At 45.6% G+C, this 13,441-nt stretch overlaps 1 protein-coding gene across 6 annotated transcripts in view; it reads right to left on the reverse strand.

Moving 5' to 3' along the window:
- Tsbp1 (testis expressed basic protein 1) overlaps positions 1 to 13,441 on the reverse strand; it is a 72,435-nt gene that overhangs the window by 53,264 nt on the left and 5,730 nt on the right. For all 6 annotated transcript variants that reach the window (XM_037199737.1, XM_037199736.1, XM_037199735.1 and 3 more), the window contains exons 2-7: positions 11,403 to 11,489; positions 10,729 to 10,761; positions 10,141 to 10,167; positions 8,554 to 8,586; positions 8,444 to 8,473; positions 1,908 to 1,976 (exon numbers count right to left, since the gene is read on the reverse strand). In XM_037199737.1, coding sequence (XP_037055632.1) covers positions 1,908 to 1,976; positions 8,444 to 8,473; positions 8,554 to 8,586; positions 10,141 to 10,167; positions 10,729 to 10,761; positions 11,403 to 11,489 — 279 coding nt within the window. The remainder of the gene's footprint in view (positions 1 to 1,907; positions 1,977 to 8,443; positions 8,474 to 8,553; positions 8,587 to 10,140; positions 10,168 to 10,728; positions 10,762 to 11,402; positions 11,490 to 13,441) is intronic.

Raw genomic sequence — 13,441 nt, forward strand, 5'->3', positions numbered from 1 at the left:
CTGTGGCTGAGAGATGGGCACTTAGCTTCCAGGCAGGACTTGCTTCAAGCTGGCATACATTCTAGTGGCCAGTGCTCGGAGAACCTGAATCAAAGGCTAGCCTGGGCTACATAGTAAGACCCTGTTGCAAACCACTTATCTTTAGATGTTAGTCTTTATTATAAGACATGGGTTTAATTGAAAGCATATGAGAAATGAGCAAGAAGTGCTGAGACCTTAGGCATGAAGGGATCCTTAACATTTATTTTCATATGTGCAATCTCTAGAGAGAGAAACTATGGGTTTGTTAGACAGATGTGGATGGAGGTGGGAGGAATGGACATATTCACAGCAATCAAGGTAGGTGATTTTTTATAATTAGAGACTCAAGCCAACAAATTGGAAAATCTTGAATCCTTATTCAAGCTAGTTCCACATGTAGGAACAGCATGGCTAATACTTAGAATGCAAGAACAAAGAGAAGTCTTAAAATATTTTTACTTAGTAACAATCATCAAATAGAAGATTTTATCAACAATAACAAGACCAAGAGTGATCAAAAAAATAAAGTGCTGAAGGAAACAAATTTCCATTAAACACATTCTGTGTTTAATGAAATCATGAGACTGTATGTGAATTCAGGGTACTTTCAGTCACAGGCAAGTTGGGAAAACAGCTCCTCACACTTGGGACTGAGAGGCCAATTTTGTGTGAGACGTAGATCAAAAAAGAAAGGCTATGGCAACATTGTAAAACAAGTTCTGTGGGGTAATATTAATGGAGCGATTGTCTTTTGCTTATAAACAGTCATTAGTGTGGGAGCAAAGCCTATTGGCCAATGGCCAATTAAACGTTACTGTTCAATAGAAAATGATGGTTATTTCCATTAAAAACAACAACAATTAGTGAATATGTATATTACAAATTTAAGGTGAACAAAACAAATCCTGCCAAACACCAAAGACAACCACGACAGAAAAGGAAGGCCACGGGGCAGAGATGGCATCTGTTAATGGAATCATCAGAATAGCTGGCTTTTAAACAAGAAACTAGATCCCCCACATTATGTCCAAAATATCCCTCTAGAAACAAATTTAAAAATCATTTGGAGTAAGGCTTTGTATCTAGAAACGTAACCTTTATAATGATAAAACACAGCTTAAGGCAGTAACTTGTGGTACCACATGAGAAAAACCAAGAAAAGCACAGACCTGAAAAGATTGACGTGTTGAGTGACAGGGGCTGTGTGCTGGGGGAGGGGCTTGGAGCCAGCCAAGAGACAGCCTGAGAGAACTAGAGAAGACCCCGAGGATGTATCAGTAGGGAAAATGATAGGAAAGTACTGTATGTTCACAAATTGTGATTCTATTCTACAACTGAGGTGCTAAATTACATTTCTGTGTATTTCAATATTACAGTTTTGAGGAAAATGCAAACTGTAATGATACCTTAAAAAAGATGGCAATTCAGTAAAAAAATTATGAAACGACAAATAATGCTACATTGCATTCAGCAGTAGATTGTATAAATATCACAAGTAGACATTAGAGACAGAATGCAGTTATAAGTCTTAGAGACGGTAGAGTAAAGGAAGGGTCTGTAATGGGGACAAAGGAATTTCAACATTATTTACTACTTGAGTAGGACAAAATATTAGTAATTGCCACAATGAAGGTGTTTATACACATTGATGTGCCTACACGTTGAGGGTGTGTACATATACTGAAGATGGGTTTGCATATTGTACCAGGGTGTATACACACACTCAAGGTGTTTACACAGTGAGGGTGTTATATACACAGTGTTAATTATTTTTGTATCTTATCTTAAAAAGCACTTAAAAAGAAGAAAAAACTAGTATGTAAACAATAGGGCGTGCAAAGCAGAACAGAACAAGGCAGAACTGAAAGAAGCCATGGAACACTCACCCTGGGAGCTGGTTGGAAGTGCCCCTAGGAAGATGGCTGCTGCTCTTTCCTGACAAACAGCAGATGGTACTAAAACATATAAACAGACACTCAGGAGGTCAGCCAGCAGAACTTGGGCTTCCAACCTTTGCCTGTCAGCTCCTGCACATGCTGTTGCTGTCAGACTATTTTGGTGGTGGTAATTGAACTTAGAGCCTGTGCTCTAAGTTCATTAGAGCTCAGTAGAGTTCAGTAGAGTCACTGGGCTAGGAGGGAGTCTCAGTTGAGAAAATGCCTCTATAAGATTGGGCTGAAGGCAAGCCTGTAGAACATTTTCTTAATTAGTGATGGATGGGGGAGGGGGCAGCCCACTGTGGGTGGAGCCATCCCTGGGCTGGTGGTCCTGAGTTCTATAAGAAAGCAGGCTGAGCAAGCCATGAGGAGCAAGTCAGTAAGCAGTACTCATCCAAGGCCTCTGCCTCAGCTCCTGCCTCCAGGTTCCTGCCTTGTGTGAGTTCCTGTGTTAACTTCCTTAGATGATGAACATGATGTGGCAGCAAGCTCTCCCGAGTTGCTTTGGTCATGGTGTTTCATTGCAGCAGTGGAAACCTAACTCAGAGGGTCTTGCACATGCTAAGCCAGCGCTCTGCCACGGAGCTGTGTTCCCAGCTCACGTCCTGCTGTCCACCCCCCTCTCTTTTCCTGCTCTCTTCTTCCCTCCTCCTCCTCCGCCCCTTTCTCTGGTTTACTGTTTTCTCCTTTTTTTCTAGGTGGTCTGTGGCTAAGATTCTTCTAAGTCGGCCCTGGGGGAGTGGACGACTCGTGTGTGGTGGCGAGTTTGTCTCTCCTTAAACACAACCTAAGGGATCAGGTGCCAAGAAGCGAGACAATACTTATGGAAACCTCCTTTGCACACCTCTGAAAGCTCACACACACAAAACAAGAAAAGTTCCGTGTTAACATCACCAGAGAGCAGGCAGACAAAGAACCAGAGGCAGCATCTCTTCATGAACAAGCGGATGGAGGTTAGCCAAGGCGGATCATTTGTAGAAGAAATACAAGGGATGGAGACATTCACAGGGAATATACTAATTATAGCAGGAGTTGAAGGAGAGTAGGAGAGGTTTGGTAGAATAGCTACTTGGCTGCCTGAGAATTTGAAGGGTACCACAAACCGTAACTGCACACGAATGTGGATATGATCATTAGATGTACTTTGAGAGAGCGAGCACTTGGTTTTTAGTGACGTCACAGCCATAGAATTCCTAACGGATCTCAAGACAGGCCGAGCAAACACAAACACTGCCATCCTCCCTCCCGTGGACTCGGAAGCTGCACTTGACCCTGCTGTTGACCTGTGTTGACGCCTGGCAGCTGGGGTGCTTGGGATTCTGTGAAAGTCTAGTTGACGTGTCCAGAGCTGTCGGGACACCAGCCTTAGTTCCTCCCCTGAACACAGGTGCTGTCTTAGTTAGGTGTCTGTTGCTGTGATAAAGACCCTGACTGAAAGCCACTCAGAGAGGAAAACATTAATTTCATCCTGCGGCTTTCGGTTCTTCATGAAGGGAAGTCAGGGCAGGGACTCAGGGAGGAACCTGGAAGCAGGAACTGAAGCGGAAACCATGGAGGAGCGCTGCTGACTGCCGGCTGCTTCCTGTGGCTTGCACGGCAACCCAGGACCACCTGCTGGGGGGAAGGGCAGGCAGGGAGAGGGGAGACACCGCCCACAGTGGGCTGGACCCTCCGTCCATCATCAACCCAGAGAATGCCCCCCTAGAATTGCTTAACAGAGCAATCTGATGGGGGCGGGTTTTCAGCTGTGGTTCTTCTTTCCAGATGACTGGCTTGTGTCAAGTTATCAACTCTCTCTCTCTCTCTCTCTCTCTCTCTCTCTCTCTCTCTCTCTCTAGCCAGGACAGACGCCATCATAGGGAGAATTAAGTCAAAGCACATGGGAATTTCTCTTTTATACCATTACTGCTTCTTATGGCCTTACTGTGTGCGCTCACGAGTGTGGTGCCTATAGGTGTTTATGTATGTGTGCATGTGAATGCCCGTGGACAAGTATGTGTACATGTGGAGGCCAGAGGTCAGCATTGAATATCGTTCCCATTCATTCTCACCTTATTTCATTCATTTATTTGGCAATGCTGGAGATCAAATCCAGGGCCTGTGGGTGTCCAGCAGCACTTTATCACTGAACCGCACTGCCCACCCTGTCCCTTAACCTTAGTTTTTGAGATGGTGTCAGCCATCGACCTTGAAGCTCATCAGTCTGGCTTAGGATGGCTGACCTGTGAGCACCAGGGGTCAGGCCATGTCTGCTCCCAACCACGCTGTCCCTGTGTTTGGTTCTATGTGGGTGCCAGATATCTCAACTCAGGCCCGTGTGCAGTATGTGTTTGAAATTTGTTATAAAATAAAACACTTAGGCACTGTATATACATTTTCCTATAATATTAAGCATGCATTCAATTAAATCTCAAAATGTTTAAGGTATCATAGCAACCTTATCATATCTGTGATTCATTTAAATTTAACTAAGCTTTAAACACTGAATTTCATGCAACCAAACTAACATCATGATTTCCATAGTCTCAGTTGGCCAGCTAATTAATATTTTTACATTCAGAAGTGATAGAAGGGAACTCGCCAGAGCTTGGGCACCCAAAAACTTAGGATAGTTGGGATTTATAGGGCCACCTTAGGGGTGACTGCAAGGCCACGAGTCTTTATGAGTTTTAAATTTTGGCTTGTCTATATGTCAGTAAAATGTCTCCTGATTTAACTTTCCCCTAAGGATGCAAACATCCACAGCCAGGAATAAAATTAGGGTCAAGAAATCTCATGTGCGCATCTGCATTGCGTCATCTGTGATCCCATAGCTTTGGGCCAGCCATTAATACTTCTCGTGGATAAATTTCTCTTCTGTAAATTAGGAATAGTCACATTAGCAAATAGACTGATTTAGGTAAGAGCTGATCACCAAGGCCCCGATGGTGAGCATCTTCAGAGCTGCTGTGTTGTGGTGGCCCCAGCTGTTCACTGCGGAGAGAACCCTGCACTGTGCTCCTGCTGTGGGCTGTGTGAGCCTGGAGGGTACCCAGTGTCCTCCACTGTAAGCTAGGGGTGGCCCGTGATGGCAGGGACAGCTCTGGGCAGTTCATCTATATGTGGCTGTCTGAGCTGCTCGCAGAGACGAGATGACGCATGCCCACAGTAGGAGCCAGCACACAGTAGGAGCCAGCACACAGTAGGGGCCAGCACAGAGTAGGGGCCAGCACAGAGTTGGGGCCAGCACACAGTAGGGGCCAGCACACAGTAGGGGCCAGCACACAGTAGGGGCCAGCACACAGTAGGGGCCAGCACACAGTAGGAGCCGAGTTCACGTCCATCCTCTTCACGTTCTGTTGCGTGTGGCTTTACTTTGCAGCCTTAAGTTTCTCACACTGAGGTAGCTTCTTGCCCTTGCTGGATGTGCTTTGAGGAGTAACTGTCACCAAGGAGGTGAGTTCCCCAGGAATTAGGAGCCACAATGACAACACCAGACAGTGACCATACTTCTTTGAACCCTGGAACTTCATTGTCCAAATCATACCATAGTGCAATTAATTTTTAGGGATCTGTCCCCTAGTATTAATGCTAAGGGAGCTCATTGAGCGCTTGGTGTTTGTGTGATCCAGACGCTGGGTTTCCCTCCAGCACTCAGGTGACGTTTTCTTTTTCTGCCTGTGTTAAGGCATAATTGGCATAAGATTGTATAGCTTCATGATGGTTTGATATAAACATTGCAAAATGATCACCACATTCAGCAAATCAGTGTGTCATCATTTCACAGACTGTCTTTTTCTTGTCACGATGAAAATCTTTCCAACCCATTCACTGAGTGAACTACAAGCATACATTAATTATTTGTCGTTATTTCTTCGGGACTCGGGCCCCTTAGAATGGCAAGTCTGTGCCTTTGATCAGCCACCCTTGGTCTTTAGCAATTGCTTTCTCATCTCTTTTTATATGAGTTTTTATTTTTATTGGCTAGTTTTTGAGAATTTCATATATGAATACTGTATTTACATTATTTCTTCCCTGCTTCTCCTCCATCCACCTCCTTCCTCATCTCTCCCACTCCTCAAATTCATGACCTCTTATTTTTAATTATTTTGTTATATATATACAAATTGCACTTCCTACTCCTCCTCAAATTCTTTTATATTATTTTGTTATTACAGCCTCCTCTGCCCCCACAGTCCACCACTGAGAAAAGTCAGGGTAGGAACTCAAACAGGGCAGGAACCTGGAGGCAGGAACCAGAGCAGAGGTCACGGAGGGTGCTGTTCACTTGCTTGTTCCTCACGGCTTGCTCATCCTGGATTCTTACACTCCAGGACCATCTACCCAGGGATGGCATCACTACATTAATCATCAGCTGATAAAATGCTCCACAGGCTTCCTACAGGCCAATCTGGAGAGGCGTTTTCTCAGCTGGACCTTTACCCAATCAATTTGACATAAAACAGCCAATTCAGACAATTAAACATGGCGAGTCTTCCAAACCAGAACACAACATGTCTTTCCGTTTTCTTGTTTCTCAGTTTCCTTAACCAGCACAGTACTGCTTTTGGTGAGCAGGTCTTTCGCTCCTTGGTTTCTCAGCTGGTCCATTGCCAGTGCGGAGAAGTGCTGATGGTCTCCGAATATTTTTTTTTTTTTATGCTCTGCACTGCAATGAAGCTTTGGTCTTGATGACTTTTTGAAGGAACTTGGGGTTTTCTTGTACAAGGCCATATCTACAAACAGGTGTCTCTTCCTGATTTATGTGCCTCTTGCCAGGTTGCTCTGGACAGGACTTCCAATGCTACATTAAATAGAAGTGGTGAGAGTAGACATCTTGATCACAGAGGGAAAAGTTCAGTTTTCCACCCTGGAAGGTGACATTAGCTTCAGAGCTGTCACTTGGGGCCTTCGTTTGTTGAGGTGCCTTCATTACATACCTAACTCACTAATCATGGAAGAATGGCGGGTTCTGCAAATGCCTTTTCCACAAATCTAGATATGGTCTGACGACTTTGTTGTTTATTTTTTTTTAAATCTCACTTTATTGATTTGCATGCAGGAATAATTCCCCCACTGCTCACGGAAATGATTCTTTTTTGAAATACATAATTTGGTCTCCTGTATTTTTCCATTGTTTTTGCACCTGGTTCTTCAGTGATGCAGCTGGTATTTTCTCCTGGTGCTTCTGCCTGGCTTCGGTATCAGTGCGGGGCTGGTCTGTTGGAGCAAGTCTCGAAGCATTTCTTCCTCCTCAGTTACTTGAGCTTGAGAGATTGGGATTGATTATGGAATGTTAGATCAATTCACTTGTGTGTGGGCCTGAACTTTTGATGAGAGAATTTTGCAAATAGCTGATTTTTTTTTTTTAAAAATCCATCTGGCAGGAGCTGCTTCCAGATGCTTTCCTTGGGAGACACTTAGGAAGTGAGCCATCGAGAGGGTCAGTTCCCAGGGAAGGTATCCGAAGTGGCTCATGGGAAATGTCCTTGATGGAGTCTTTGGAAGATCATCTGGTAACTTATCTTCCCTGCTCCCAGCCTCCTCAGTCACTCAGGGTGGTGATCACCTTTGCAGGTAAAAGAATTGAATCTGTTGGGCAGCATTCTTTATGGCTGGAGGATGTGGGCACTCATTCGGTAAGCTGAGACTTTTCCTTGTGGGAGAAATGAGGGCCTTTGGGGCCTTTGCTCAGCTTTGAGTTTGTCCGGTGGGGAAGATAATATGGCAAGAGTGAAACTGTCAGTATTTTTAATGCTTTTATTCTGAAATTCTCTTCCTGACTCCTGGAGTCCCACAAGGTTCTCCTGGATGTTGATCTACGCTGCTCGGCGCAGAGAGGAAAGCCTCTTGGTCACGCTGGTCCTCTCAGTGCAGACCTCTTCTGGAAGCACTGAGACTTTGGGGCCCATTGGAGAGGAACTAGATGCATTTTGTACTATGGGATGCACATGAGCCTGTGGTTTGGATCCCGACTGTGCTCCAGAAGGTCACAGGTTGAAGGCTTGGTCCTCAGGGCGGCATCCAGCGGTGGGGTTTTTGGAGGTGACTGGAATCAGGAGCACTCTCACTGCATGACTGGATTGATTTAGTTATGAGCCTGTGGGTTAAGGGGCTTTGGACCAGGGTCCGTGACAGTGAACATTCTGCGTTTCCTGAGCACTTCCCCTCCCCAGGTAACCCTGCCGTGGTGTGCTTCCTTGTCACAGTTTCACAGCAACTGGACCAAGGCTCAGTGGGTGGAAACATCCAAATCAGAGCCAAGCTCAGGCCCTCTCTTTCCAAGATGTCTCCTTTAGGTGTTTTATCACACGATGAGTAACACACGGCCTTGCAGATCCTCACATTAGGAGGCAGACTGATGTTCCCTCTAATTTTACCATAGATATACTTACCTCAGTCATCACATGAAATGTCTAGAGGGTTGAAGAAAATGTAAGTTCTTACTGTCTTCTAAACAGACTTATGCATTCATTTCTTAACAAGCCAGAGTCTGATTTATTTACCGCTTTCTGTTGAACACGAAGTTCGGGATCCTAAAGGAAACAGAACATAATGAGACTCTGAATTGATTATATACACATCTGTGCTTCATAGTAAACGGAATTCTGTTTACCTCTTCCTTTTTTTGCTCTTGCACAGGAAACACCTTGTGTAAAAAAAGAGAGAGAGAGAGAGAGAGAGAGAGAAAGAGAAAACAGACTAAGTTACCAATATCTCATCAAGAAATAAATTTACCGCTAGCCCACATCACTACTGAGGGATTTAGCACTTTCCCAGACTTTCCCATTCATTTATCCTTAATTTCAGAAAATAAAGAGGATCTAGAAGTTCTTTGCTCTCCACATACTGTGCATCACAGAGATGGAGGGGAAGGGGTCGTGAACATAAGTGGAGGGGGGTGCATGCGACAGACAGGGTGACCAGACTTTCCCCAGATCTTGGGGATCTATATTTGGGGTGTGTCTGTGTGTCTGTGTCTGTGTCTGTGTCTGTGTGTCTGTGTGACTGTGTCTGTGTGTCTGTGTCTGTGTGTCTGTGTGACTGTGTGACTGTGTCTGTGTGTCTGTGTCTGTGTGTGATTGCTTCTACAACCCAAAGCTTCGTGACTCTCTAGTTATAGATTGGCTGGTGGCCCCGTCTGGTGACTTCAAACAGGAACGAGAGGCAAGTCTAGCAGTTTCCGTGAGATCGGGTGACTGCGGGCACAGTGAGCCGAGGGCACATCCGTGCACAGCCCTGAGAGGAAGTCCTGAGGGAGGACAGTTCGAATGCTGAGGGGTCAGAGTGAAGGTCGTCAGTGGCAAGCTGAAACCAGAGGTCTGTGGGAGTCCCTGCAGAAAACCATCAAGCTTCTGAAGATTTTTATTCCAAGTTATCTTTGTAATTACTCTGTGTTCACACCAGCCTACATGTCTCAATTTGGTGGGTAACCTAACGATAAATAATGCTAGATATGGAAATCCAGCGTTCAGTGATCCTCTTTTCTCTTAAGTCAACTGCACTTAGTTAGTTGGGTCTGGACACTGGAGTCACGAGCCTCACCTCACCTCACCTCACCTCACCTCACCTCACCTCACCTCACCTCACCTCACCTCACCTCACCTCACCTCACCTCACCTCACCTCACCATCCAGCTTCTCCTTTAGTAGTGGAGCCCAGGTGAGTATCAGCTATGTTTAAATTATTATCTTCATTTTCTAAAACAGGGTTCATAAATTTTGTGTGTCTCATTTTATTGGGTAGCTTTCAAAGGATCTTTTCAACATGCTGTTTAACCTTCATGAAATCTATAAAATATGTATTTTATCTATTTAAAGTTTATTTTATGTATATGGGATGGGTGTTTTGCCTACATACATCTCTGTGCTCTTAACCACTGAGCCATCTCTCCAGCCCTTTTTTATCCTATTTTAAACATCTGTGGAATTGTTTCATAAATACGTATAGATCTTGGGGGTGGGAGTAAGCAAGATGTGGAAATGAACTCTCTTAACGGTCTTAGGAGGGAGACACAGTGGCCCGTTTTGAGAACGATGCACAGCTGTTGTGCGTTTGCGCAGGTATGAGCACAGAGAGGCAAGCGGAGATGCAGCAGACTGTGCTGCTTGTACACATGACGCTGAAAAGGAGAAGCAGCAGCTATGCCTAAGAGACACATTCTTCACGAATTCTCTGTAGCTCCTGATCTTTTGGTCCCTACCGTCCTCATAGTCCAGAAGCCCAGCACCTGGGGAGAAAGGAGAGAGAGCTCCGTGATTGTGTTTCCTCGTCATCACTGGGGCTTTGCTTACACGTCTAAGAGTTAATGTAAACGCACATTTCCAGGATGGAGAAGCATGTGGGTTAACTGTAAAGGGGCACTTTATGATGTTGGCTAGGTCAGGTGACCTGGGGAGGGGGGTGGCTATCACTGCAGCACCCAGCTCCCTCTTCCCGCCCAGCGTCCTGGGCTAGCTTTCAGAGACATTGCTCTCTTTCCCCCCCCATCACAGTAACCATGGCTGGATCTCCCCATTCCTGACTATTAGAGCCTTCTGTCCAGCCACCTGGTGGAGGCCTCGTCACAGTGAGACTTAGACCTTCCACTGAGTCATTAGTCTACTGCCCAAGGGGTCTGTTGATCCCAAGGCTTAGTGTCTCTGCTGTCACTGAGAGGAGCCCTGAGACCATGCACGCTCACACACTACCGATCCATTCTAGATAGACTCTATCCAGTTCTGGAAGCACATGGTGAGCCGGGCACGCATTCACACACAGAACCCACACGCGCTAAGCGTCAGATACTCACTCTGTTCTGAAGGGTATCTGGAGAGCTGTGCCACTGTGGAAGGAGTAGGCAAATGTTTCGGTTAGCTATTGTCAGAGATGCTGTCCCTAACCCAGCCTTCGGTACTCTCCCCCGGAGGTCCTCCCTATCCACATCTCCATCTGGCCCTGCCATGCTTGCCTGTTTTCTCTCTGAAGGTTCACAGGTCCTGAGGAGAGGAAATCTGGGAGATGTGGGTGCTGAGAAGGAGGCAGGACAGATATTGAGGGAGACCCTGTGGAGAGGGACCTTAACTTTGTGGCCCTGTCCCTTTCCTCTTACAGGTAACCCCCAGGGTTTGTATCGCTGTCTCCCACGCTGCCGCTCACAGCCCCGGGTTCTTTCTGCACACTGTTGGGTGTGGCGTCTGCCAGTGTTTTCCCACACTTCCAGACTTGAGTTCTTTCCTTTGGAGCTCAGACAGAGTTTGCTTTAAAGTATTCTTATTCCTCTCGCTAACTCGTCTGTTTTTGTAGACAGTGCTGATAACTTAACTTTAGAATTTCACATTGTGAGCAGAGTCACTGGCAGGGTGAGATCTCTGATGTCTGTGTGGGAAACACACGGAGCACACTGGCAAAGCCTGTAGCTATCAGGGTTGCATCCCAGCTTCCTTCTCTCTGAGACTTTCATGGGGAGTCACCATGGTTACTCACCATTTTGCTTACGCCGTGTCCATCTCGCTATCAGAATAGCCAGAATAACAAGGCCCAGCAGAGTCAGGGTGACAGCCAAAATCACTTCTAAAACAGAAAGCACCTGTGAGCTTTGGGCCACGCGTTCACTGGAGACAGCCGCTGCCATCATTCTGTCCTGTCCCTCTGCCCTGCTTCCTCAACTCTTTAATTGATTTATTGTTGTTTTTAGATGGGGTATCACATAGCCCAAACTGGCCTTGAACTCACTATGTAACTGAGGCTGGCTTTGATTCCTGATGCTTCTGCAGACTTTGCCTTCCGTGGACAAGGATACCAAGCCTCATGGCCAAGCCCAGCTTCTGGATTTATCTTCCTTATGCTTCTGTCACTCCTGTCTCAGCCCAGTTTTAGCTCTTACACTTGTTCCCTTGGTGCTATAAGAGCCCTGGCTGCTATAACCCTTGCTTTAAAGTGGGCAATCTGAGGGACCCTGCCTCTGTGGAGCCCCTTGGTAGAGCGGGAGAAGGTTAGGGAGATCAGTGGTCTGGCAAAGCAGTCCTCTGAGGTGTGAGGAAAAAAAATCAGAACTTCTGTTTTTTGGTGTATAATTTAACCTTTACACATTTCCCATTTTCTTTAAAACATAAATATTAGTATATTTGTACATTCATAACATTTACAGTTATATGAGGCATGACATACTCTTTTTTTTTTTTTTTGGTCTGGACGAGCAACCAAAAGTTTTGGAGGCGCTGGAAAGATGCTGTCTAAAGGTAACAATATTAATGTAAACCATATGAGAGGACAGACGTTTCTTATCAACGAGGAAGACCCTGGAGTCGTCGCCCACCGAGCTGAATGATAAGGTGAATATTGGTGACCTTTGTCAGAGAGACTGGAGGATAATGCACATTAGGACTGTCTGTATATGTATATGATTGATTTGTATTTGATATTTAAGATAGAGCAGAAGAGACGATGAATGGGAGAATACATCTGTAGCCACTACAAGTCTGTTAGTGACAGTAGAAACACTGAAAAATACCAAACTCTGAATGACTAAGAAAGTAGATGATTCCACAATCAAGGCTGCTTCCAAAAATCACCAGTGGAATCCATGTCACGATGTAACCACACCCCAACTGGCAGATTGGGCTTATGTCTACTGAGCCTTTTTAGATGTTTGGCAATGTGAGAAAATTCTGCTGCCAAACCTTTACCTTTAGAGACTTGCTCTGAATGTCCTTCTAAAGTCAGCAGCCTGTCTCCATCATGAGAGTGAGATGAACTTAGATGGTGGGCTCAGAGGAAGGCCCAGAAAGCAGCCATCCCTTTGCTTGGCATCTGAAATGCTCTTCTAGAGGGCATTTGGGAGAGGGTCGTCCCGTGTACGGGGGTGTGGGTGGGGAAGGGATGAAGTCCTTATTTCTCAGTACTGAGGCAGTCTTGGAGAGAACAGTACTGTAGGAAGGATAGCAGAGGCACTGTGGACAGTGGTTACGTTGAGAGTTCAAACTTCAGGAAGCAGAAAAGATTGCTCTAGAGATGAGGTGATGGTGGGCAACTCTCCCTCAGCTTCCCAGAGGAATCAGTCAGAACAAAAGAATGAATATTGGGTTTGAAAGACACAGGCAAGCCAGCTTCATAAATGTCCCCAAGACAAGACTCTTGCGAGAGTAGGTATCAAGGAAATGCAGGAGAGGAAGCTGGTTCTTACCTAGGTCTTCCATCTTCTGGTTAGTGTCTTCAGTGAGTTCCACATCATCTGGATTCTTTTGTCAGAGAGAGATCGAGATCAAACAAATGCCCCAAGCGCATCGCCTCTGAGCTGTGAGAACCTGAGTGTTGGGGAGACCCCTGTAGACAAGGGTGCAGAGGGTCTCCCAGGAATTGTGTGGCTTAGGTTCATCAGACCTAAGCAGGTTATGGTCTATGAAGATTCCAGAATTGGTGTCATAACAAAGTCTCAGAACTTCTGAGGCAAGGGAAGTTCCTAGAGGCAAGGGCTTCTGGGAGACCAAATTCAAGAACACTTTGGTGGATCTTGAATTCACATA

This window comes from Peromyscus leucopus, chromosome 16_21 (assembly GCF_004664715.2).
Source record: "Peromyscus leucopus breed LL Stock chromosome 16_21, UCI_PerLeu_2.1, whole genome shotgun sequence".
NCBI classification, from domain to species: domain Eukaryota; kingdom Metazoa; phylum Chordata; class Mammalia; order Rodentia; family Cricetidae; genus Peromyscus; species Peromyscus leucopus.